Genomic DNA, 10495 nt, shown 5'->3' on the forward strand with positions numbered 1-10495 from the left:
ACAAAAGTATAAAAAATCGGATTCCAAGAGACTGTAAGCGTAATTTCAAGTTACTCTTTATTCAAAGATGATTATGCCCGATTTACAACAGTACCCTTGAAAACTTTTTCTGATCAATATTGTGAAAGATATTGTAGTTTTCTATGTGTTTGGTTCTCATAATTTCTATATAATTTCTTGCAGAAGGATTACGATCACTGCGATTTAATGGTCTCACGATCTCAAGCTTAAATTGTTGAAAAATTTGCCAATTACTTCTAAACAACCAAAGCTAACAACAAGTGCTTTACAATGCTAAAATGTACATGTAAAGGGCTACAGAAAAGCATAAGTGAGTTAGAGCGGTAAAATCAAAGCTTAGGGCGTTGCGACACTTCAAAGTCAACCCTGTCTTAATAATTGATGAGACTGTTTATGAGCAGGCTGAATCTATGTGCGATAGTCACTTTTGTAGAGAAATCACAATAAAAAATATTCATTTTCAAATCACTTGTAATTACGCTTACAGTACCTTTCATATCAACTATTTGTGCATTTTTTAAAAAGATTGAATCCTATTTACATTTTAGAAAGTTAAAAAGTGCGAAAGTAAATATTCATTGTTTGAAGTAAAAAATGTTCAGGATTTTACTAAGTACACGTTCACTTCAAACCTGAAGCTAGAAACAAGCTCTTTGCACCAGGATTCTTTAAAAAGCTTTTATTGTGTTGCAAGATAATCCATAACCCAGAGCCTTGTAATAGTTTAAAATTGACTAGTATTTGTTTCAATTCTGTTTGAAATTAGGAGAAGTTAGGGATTTAAATATTTGTGAAACAATTCAACCCTTTCTCATTCTGCATAATCTCCAGTTGAAGGTTTACTAAAAATTAAATATATTTTCTCTAGAAGTAGTTCCTAGTTCCGAGTTCCTAGTTCCTAGTTCCTAGTTCCTAGTTCCTAGTTCGGAGACGCATTTCAAATGAAAACAAAAATAAATATTTTGTTTTAAATGAATTTAATTATATTGAAGAGCTAACGAGGTCAGTAGGAACCTAGTTCTTTTCCTTGCAATGCACAAATATTGCTTTTATTTTGTTCTAATACTATGCGCACAGGAATACTTTTTTATAANATTTATTTATTCAGAAAACTCCAAAAGTCCAATGAGCATGAGACACAGCAATTGTACAAATTATAAACAAACCCATTTTACTAAGCGTGATTTAAAAAGTGTCTACTACAACTATTTACATTGTAACAACATCAAATACACTTAAGTATTGCTAAAATGTCGTCTTCATATTCCATTGTTTTTTGGTTATCACTTTACGAGAATTTAACATGAATATTATTGAAAAGTGTTTGAACCTAAATAATGGCGCAGTACTGGATAGTGAAAGGGGTAAACAATCTTATCATATCAAACCATACAGTGTACAATTTACACGTATATATATGTATCATCGGTATCAGCTGAAGTACATGGTTATCTACAAAGCATGATACTTTACAAACAACTGTACAAAATATCTTTTCTTTCTTACTTGATTCCTGCAACGATAAACTTGTAAGCCATCTCTTACTTTGTAAACTAAGAATGTATTTTTATCATTTAAAGACGACATTAAAGACAGAAAACCAAAGTCTCATCTTTTGTGAGTAACCCTGTATACATATATAATATAATAAATATCTATAAAAATAAATATAATAAAATATAATATAAATAAAATATCTATATAAAAATATCTATAAAAGACTTATTTCATAAAAGTCGAAATTTTTTTATAAAAAATTGTCCCATAACTCTCTTCTTCTGCTAACATTTAAATGTTTAAATGTTCGAATTTTGATTTGAATCTCTTTTACAGAAAATCTTCACAAAAGAAGAAGCAAACGATCACTAACAATAGAAGAAGAAGAAGATGAAGATGGAAACAGAAATTACAGAATAAATATAGAAACTTTCTGCGCAGGAGTAGTTTGTAAAGATGGTAAAATTTAACTTTTTAATATTTTTTCAAATCACGCCCAACATTTAAGAAACCACTCAAGGTATTTAAGTCAAAAGTTCAAATAAAGTTTTGATGAAATATAAATAAAAGTACTAAAATACTAAGTGGGGGGGGGTACGGGAAATTCAACATTTTAAGATTTAATTTATTACTCTTGATATTCCACTCATTCTGTTTTGCCAGGTGTGTCCATAGATAAGGATAGAATTGCGCACAAGACGACATTTTTCATTTTGAAAGATATAAATGTACATAGATGTTTTAAAGATATTCCTTTTATATAGATTAACTAGGTCGGTTGTGAACATTGGCTGTTCTTATGTCATTGAGTACTTGTGGTGTACATGAGTTCTGTAGAGAGAAATTTAAGTTAGTTTAGTCCTTCTCATGTCCTTCTTCAGTTCTCGTCAATATGATATTTTGCTCAGTGAAATATTGTTCAAATAGTTCCATTCCCGGAGTTATTTTACACTTTATTATGAAATCCATTAAAACATGAAACCACCCCGCTTATCATTGAAGTACACTTTGACCCCTAGAAGTGTGAGTTCGCGGACTGTACACTTCTTGGTGATTTTGCGTACATAAGCTATCTATGTTTATTTCTTTATCTATGGTTTCGTCACCTATCCTTTGTCACTCAAGCAGCATGTTTCTTATGAAAAATGTTTTATTAAAAACTCTTATTTGATTTTATGCCTTTTTTTAGGGATGACACAAGATGGAAAGATGAACGTTTTAAAGTTGCTGAATGAAAATGGGCACTGGGTTGTTTATCAGCATGTAGATAAGTGCGATACAAGTGATACAAGTGACAAAAATGCTGAAAGTGTCGAAAGATATGGAAGTGATTATTCTCTCCAACCTCCAGATATGACCGAAAGACCAAAGAAACTTTACCAAAAAATAAAAAGAAGAAATAAACACTTCAAATCAAAATACAAATTCAAACAATTAAGGCAAAGAAACCCAAGATCAGTAGGATATACCAGAGCTCCACTTAACTCTAGAACAACTAATTTAAATTCTGACCTCTTTAAAAAAAATTCGCATAAGAAAGCCAACAAGAGAGAATACGTTTTTCCTGTAAAATCAAACAAACATCAAGGTAAATCGTAGAAGTTAATTTTTCACATATATAATACGAAAGGAACAGAAAAGTCGAATTTTATATCCCTATATCATTGCAACCTAATCTATGTAGACCTTTGATATGTCCAACTCACACTGTTTAACCGATATGTCATAGTTTGAAATATCAAATGTTTACGACATTGAGTTGCAAAGATATAGAGAAATTTGCATCTTCATGAATGTTAAAAAAGTATTATGAAGTTTTATTGTATTTTTGACAAAGCATAAGTTTAGTTTTCGGCAGAAAATAATCTAATAAAATATATAAATTGATAAAATTGCAGGCACCTCGAGAGGAACTATCGGTTCAGATTATTCAAACTCAAACTCTGAGGATTCAGACAATCAAGTAATATTTAATTTAAAAATAAAACTTTAAAGAGAATGAACACGTTATAATTTCAAGTGATCCTCCAGTTTTAAATGGATTGTCTCTTGAAATTACAAGAACAGTTCCTTTAAAGCACACAGGAATATTATTCTGAGGATGAGGATTGAACGGTCACAAATTTTAGTTATCCTAGGATGCTGTTTATTTACCCTAGGATGCTGTTTATTTATCCTAGGATGCTGTTTATTTACCCTAGGATGCTGTTTATTTATCCTAGGATGCTGTTTATTTATCCTAGGATGCTGTTTATTTATCCTAGGATGCTGTTTATTTATCCTGCTGCTAAAATTCATTTTCAAATGGAACGGTCACAAATTTTATTTATCCTAGGATGCTATTTATTTACCCTAGGATGCTGTATATTTATCGTAGGATGCTGTTTATTTATCCTAGGATGCTGTTTATTTATCCTAGGATGCTGTTTATTTATCCTGCTGCTAAAATGCCGATGAATCTAGAAGAGAAAACGCAGATATTTGATCTGTTTATCTTTTTAAATGTTAAAATTGTTTTCGGATTTTCCAATGAGAAATACAAATTTTTAATTAGTCTTCTTGTTTTATTGGAGAATGCAGTTTTATTTATTCATTACAATCACAACCTTGTTGATTAGAGTCAGATCTAAATATTACTTAATTGATCTCCACTCATCGATATCAAGTAGTACTTACAGTACTGAAAATATTGGAGGTACCACAGGACTTCGAGGTTCCCGGGACTCAAACAAGCTTCGTACTCCCAGTACTTCCTATTCTCCAGGTACTCCAGATTCTCGAATTACTCCAGGGTCTTCATTAATATCAGGGTCTACAAGCACTACACGTTCTCCAGGTTCTCCCAACCCTGAATTAACTCCGAGTACTCATGAAAGTACAGTTATGAATCCTAGGACAGGAGAAGACTATGCAATAATTCTGGATATCGGAGATATGTGCAGACACGTAAGATGTGCTCCTGATGAGTCTAAACGAAGGAGAAAAAGAGATTCTGAAGATTATCCTGATGAGAATATGGAAGATTATAACGATGAGGACAATGATGAGGATTCTGAAGATTATCCTGTTGAGGAAACTGAAGATGAAACTGAAGATGATACTGAAGATTATGATGATAATGATTACCTGGAAAGCAATGAAAATATCTCTGAAGAAGCACAAGCGAAGAAAAGTGCTGAAAATTCGTCATCTAGATCCGGGGTAATGTTTCACAAAAATTATAATATTCTTAACAGTCAATTGAAAAACTTAAAATCAGTAAAAAATACGTTGCTTTCAACTATATTTCAAACCACAATTTACGAATTAATGGTTTTAAATTTATTAATAAATACCTTTCTCAAGGATTTGAGTTACTTCAGCTGCTGCAAGAAACTGTGATAAAGGCCTCTTAAACTGAAATATATTTGTTGTGAATATGATAAGAACAGTTTACTTTTTATGCTTTTTTATGCCCAACTTTATTCTTCTTTTCTATAAAGTTCTGCTCTCGTATTTAAATATCATTTCATGAAGTTCTACTTCTCCTCTCTTATATTAATAGTTACTTCTTTAGTTCTACTCTCATACTTTTTGTTTGTTATGTCTTCTTTTTCTCCCTTTTCTCCTTTTCTCCCGTTCTCCTTTTCTCCTTTTCTCCATTTCTCCTTTTATCCCTTTCTCCTTTTCTCCTTTTCCCCCGTTCTCCTTTCTCCCGTTCTCCTTATCTTCTTTTCTCTTTTTCTCCTTTTCTCCCGTTCTCCTTTCCTCCTTTTCTCCTTTTCTCCCTTTCTTCTTTTCTCGTTTTCTTCTTTTCTCCTTTTCTCCTTTTCTGCTTTTCCCTTTTTCTACTTTTCTTCTTTTCTCCTTTTCTCCCGTTCTCCTTTTCTTCTTTTCTCCTTTTCTCCCTTTCTCCTTTTCTCCTTTTCTCCTAATGTCAAATAATAATTTCCTCTAATGATCTTCTCTCTTTTACCGCCTTCTTCCAGCTACTCCTATTCCTCCTTTTTTTTCTATACCTTCTTATTCTCTTACTCTCACTTAAACCTGTTTGACAATACATTGTTCTGTCCTACATTTTCTTCTTACATTTGTCCTTCTTCCCTCTCATTTTTCTACCCTTCTCCTACTTCTTCCCCTGAAACCTTCCCAATGTTCTCTCTTACTCTCACACAGGACCTATTTTCCAATACGTTCTTTTTCCCTATGTCCTACTACTTCCCCTTCTCCTAAACCATCTCATTTTTCGGCCCTCCCTACCTCTACTTCTGCCTTTCCCCTCTATCTTTTCATTTTCCTTCCATACCTCTCCTTCTCCTACACCATCTAATTGTCCTCCACTACCTCTACTTTTCCTACACCATCTAATTGTCCTCCACTGCCTCTACTTCTCCTACACCATCTAATTGTCCTCCCCTACCTCTACTTCTCCTACACCATCTTATTGTCCTCCACTACCTATACTTCTCCTACACCATCTAATTGTCCTCCACTACCTCTACTTCTCCTACACCATCTAATTTTCCTCCACTACCTCTACTTCTCCTCCACCATCTAATTTTCCTCCCCTACCTCTACTTCTCCTACATCATCTAATTGTCCTCCACTAACTCTACTTCTCCTACACCATCTAATTTTCCTCCACTACCTCTACTTCTCCTACACCATCTAATTTTCCTCCACTACCTCTACTTCTCTTACACCATCTAGTTTTCCTCTACTACCTCTACTTCTCCTACACCATCTAATTTTCCTCCACTACCTCTACTTCTCCTACACCATCTAATTTTCCTCCACTACCTCTACTTCTCTTACACCATCTAGTTTTCCTCTACTACCTCTACTTCTCCTACACCATCTAATTTTCCTCCACTAACCCCACTTCTCCTACACCATCTAATTTTCCTCCACTAACCCCACTTCTCCTGCACCATCTAATTTTCCTCCACTACCTCTACTTCCCCTACACCATCTAATTTTCCTCCACTAACCCCACTTCTCCTGCACCATCTAATTTTCCTCCACTAACCCCACTTCTTATTTTCTCCCTATACCTTCCCGTTTTCTTACCCCATCTCCTATTTCTTCATTTTACCCTAGTTACCTTCCCATTCCCCTAATTCACCGCTATAAGTTCTCATTTTCCACTCCTTCTCCTACTTCTTCCATTTTTCCTTTACCTTCTCCCTTTCCTCCCCTACTCTCATTAAACTACTGTTTTCCAGGGGTTTTTCTTCTTCAATATTTCCTTTCTCCTTCTCCTATTGAACCTGTATCCTGAGAAAAACCAATAGCTGAGAAGATTACACTTCCTGGATTCAGGTTGGATCCATTCAATTTGTTTTATTGGATCATCAGAACTCAAACTATATACAATTACAAGTTTAACAGGGGCAAAGTAAAACTCAAAACTTTTTTTAAAAGCGATAATAAATTTTTTTTTATCTTTTTGTCAAGTTTCTGTCCTTTTCCTCCCACCCCCTCTCACCCTCCCCCTTATCATACCCACACCCTCGTTCTTCTCTATTGGCCCCTGAGAGTTTTGTGGCTTTAAGTATTTAAGTATTGAAAGTAAAGCTGAGATTAGGTTTTCTAAACTCATGTAATTGTTTCAATTATTCCCTAAAGCAAGATAGTCTCATATCTATCTATCTATCTATCTATCTTATTTATCAGTTGATTTTTTAATGTATAATCTTCATCCTAAATATACAATTTTAAAACAAACAAACAAAATTATGAAAACTCTGTTAGTTTTAAATCTCCAGAGAAAAAATAATTTTTCTTCTCCATCTTGATTCAATTACATTGATTTTTTTTGTGAAAACTACCCACTTTATCGTCCTGGCTGAAAACCACCCACTTTATCGTCCCGGCTGAAAACCACCCACTTTATCGTCCCGGCTGAAAACCACCCACTTTATCGTCCCGGCTGAAAACCAGCAATTTTATCGTCCCGGCTGACTAATATTTTGGCCTGGATAGATCTTAAGCATTCATATATATGATTTATCGTTATTGAAAAATAAATTGCGTTTTCTTGTATTTTAAACACATTGATGTGGCCATATGACATATTGACACACTTCAAACTAACGGAAATAGTTTTCAAACATACCGTCTTCTATTAAAGAACTATTCTGATATGTAACTGTAAAATTAAAACTGGAGGGGCTACGAGGTCACAAAGTCACACCAGTAATGTCTTATAAATTTTATCGTCTTCTTCTGTTTATTTTGCCGTGGATGTTTAAAATTACCATCACATTGCTCTCACGTATTTACTGGACCCGACATAAGTTGGGACATTTTGAGATGGAGGAGCAGATGTTTCAAACTTTCTCATGCTTTGGACAAAATCACTTGTTAATTGAAAATTCCGTATTAATCTCAAAATATCTTGACTCAACCCTTGATGAGGTACAAACATGTTTAAATGCTGAAATTGCTTTTAGCATGGATGTGACATATTATTATCTAAAGAGAGGGTGCAAACCTATACTGACTTTATTCTGACTGCAGACTTATATATAAGCTTCATGTTGCATCAGATAGTGGTGTTGTTAATATTTTATCCCTTCGACCAACCTTCACACTCAGATATGTATTAACACAATATCAGACTGGACTGAACAGAATAAAATTATGCTTAATTGTGAGAAATCCAACTATATGCTATTCACCAGATCTAAATCCAACTATATGCTATTCACCAGATCTAAATCCAACTAAATGCTATTCACCAGATCTAAATCCAACTATATGCTATTCACCAGATCTAAATCCAACTATATGCTATTCACTAGATCTAAATCCAACTATATCCTATTCACCAGATCTAAATCCAACTTTAGTACTGAAACTAAATAGCTCTAACCTCCAAAAAGTCGAATCAATGAAGTTACTCGGAGTCTGGATACCTAAAAACCTAGATTGGGAGACTAATACAAGAGAAATATGCAAAAAGAGTTACTCTGTAAACTTAAGTTTATCCTTTGCTAAAAAATGTCTAAAATATCAAAGGCATTCAACCCTATTCCCGGTAAAACCAGTCACTCACAACCACCAGCTACGGAACGTTGAACTATTTACTCTCAACTATGCTAGAACGGAGAAATACAGAACATCTACTATTCCCTATATACAGAGAAAATTAAACTCCCTATATGATATAACCTTATCTTATTCTGTGATAAACCCCATGATATATTCAATTATATTCCTATGAAAATGTTAATCATATTATAATATGTATTATGATCTTGATTTATCTGTAATAAATCTTACTTACTTAAAGACTTATATCACATTTTCCAGGGCTTATAGTGCTTTCAACCGTTTAATAATATTAATTACAAAAAATAGGATAGTTTTTATAAATCAAGTCAAAGAACAAATTCTTTATTTGAAAGGGACTGTACGGCGTAGGCGCAATATTAAGTTACCCTCCATTTAAAGAGAAACATGTCCGATTCACAACCGGTACCTTTAAAACCTTTAATTCTGAGAAAATCTCTTCCCTTACTTCTGAAGTAGAAAAGCGCAAGTCCCTTTTGCAGAGTAACCACAGTAAAAACAATCCTATTTCTAAAAGAGAAAATGAACAGTCACTTAAAATAACTTTATAACTCACTAAATTATAGATTAAAGAGACAAATATGGTGAATTCTGGTTTAAACTAGTTAACCAACGCGGATAGTGTAGATACGTAAACAAGGTACAAAATACATTGTAAAGATAAAAAAAAATCAGAAACTTTTGGTTGCCTTCGTCACTTCTACTGAATTCAATATCCAAATGGTAAACTTTTTGATTAAAATCCAAAGAGAATAGATAAGTATAGAGTGAAATTAAGTTGAAAAAATTGCAGGTGTACTTCACACATTTGTGTTATATAACCTTTTGGGCCCTGGATCGTCTTTTATAAAAAAAATGTCTTGAAAATTATTTATTTATTTATCTTTGCAACCTGATATGGTGTAAACCTTTGATTTTTCAAACCTAGATTTTGATCCAACATAATTCAGAGTTTTAAAAATCAATGGTCTACTAAGACATTGGGTTGCAAAGATATAGGGTTTAGAAAATCAGAGTTTAGATTGCCAATCTTTTCTATATCTAAAAATCAAAATTTTTTATTATTTGATCCTCCTTGAATTTATAATCCTTGGTTTGAACTCTCTCTACAGATGCCTATACACACATAAAGTATGCTTTCGAGCAGTCTCGGAAAGGTTACAATTTCAATCAATGTTTGTTATCATAAAGTTGCATTTTTGTTGGCTTCCATAAACCCTGTTCGTGACAGAGTAAGAAAAAGTCTACTCTAACCCCAATATACCCATTCAACCCCCCCCCCCCCCGCCAAATCATTTTAAACTATGCTGGCCTTTAAACATTTAAGCATTTAAAGTCATAACCTTAAATTGGTTTAATGATGAAAGTGGTTAAAGGAGCTTAAGTCAATTGCAGATGTTTTTACCATTGACTTGTTTAACTGAGTCAGAAGTCATATTTAAACATTAATATAAGCTTAGTTGGATAGTTGGATAGTTGGATAGTTGGATAGTTGGATAGTTGGATAGTTGGATAGTTGGATAGTTGGATAGTTGGATAGTTGGATAGTTGGATAGTTNGGGGTTAGAGGAAGAGGGGGGAAGTGCAGGTGATTCATTAAAAACAAAAAAGTGTGAGAAATCTTGAATTTAACCAATAGAAGATTTTATCTTGAAACCATCCGTCATTTGTTTAAAATCATCCGTCAGTCATCTAATAGTCTTAATTATGCATAGGCCGGCAATAATATTATAATTAAGCATGAGACAGATATCATATTACACACATAAAAAGATAAAAACTAAATTTTAACAGTGAAGTTTGAAGAAATAAGAGAATGGAAAACAAAACTAAATTTAAAATTTAATGAAGAATATTTTGGCATTAAATGGGACTGTTGGAACCAACCCTGTACTGGATGGGATCCATTGTAAAATTACAT

General features: G+C 33.3%; 1 protein-coding gene across 4 annotated transcripts; it reads left to right on the forward strand.

Annotated features, from left to right (window-relative positions):
- The first annotated feature begins 1037 nt into the window (after positions 1 to 1037).
- LOC111712381 (bromodomain adjacent to zinc finger domain protein 2B) lies at positions 1038 to 4943 on the forward strand. Of its 4 annotated transcripts, XR_002767434.1 has the most exons (7): positions 1038 to 1098; positions 1343 to 1385; positions 1855 to 1977; positions 2708 to 3106; positions 3417 to 3481; positions 3938 to 4719; positions 4864 to 4940. XR_002767434.1 is itself a non-coding variant. In XM_023486964.1 (6 exons), exons 1-6 carry the CDS (start codon positions 1054 to 1056, stop codon positions 3807 to 3809), a joined length of 702 nt encoding a protein of 233 aa, XP_023342732.1. In that variant the 5' UTR covers positions 1038 to 1053; the 3' UTR covers positions 3810 to 3825. The 4 variants fall into 4 exon arrangements, 3 of the variants coding, with proteins under 3 accessions (XP_023342732.1, XP_023342733.1, XP_023342734.1); XM_023486964.1 differs by lacking the exons at positions 3938 to 4719; positions 4864 to 4940 and adding an exon at positions 3783 to 3825; XM_023486965.1 differs by lacking the exons at positions 3938 to 4719; positions 4864 to 4940 and adding an exon at positions 3678 to 3766.
- The last annotated feature ends 5552 nt before the right edge of the window (positions 4944 to 10495 follow it).

The sequence above is a fragment of the Eurytemora carolleeae genome, unplaced genomic scaffold, assembly GCF_000591075.1.
Source record: "Eurytemora carolleeae unplaced genomic scaffold, Eaff_2.0 scaffold1229, whole genome shotgun sequence".
NCBI lineage: Eukaryota > Metazoa > Arthropoda > Copepoda > Calanoida > Temoridae > Eurytemora > Eurytemora carolleeae.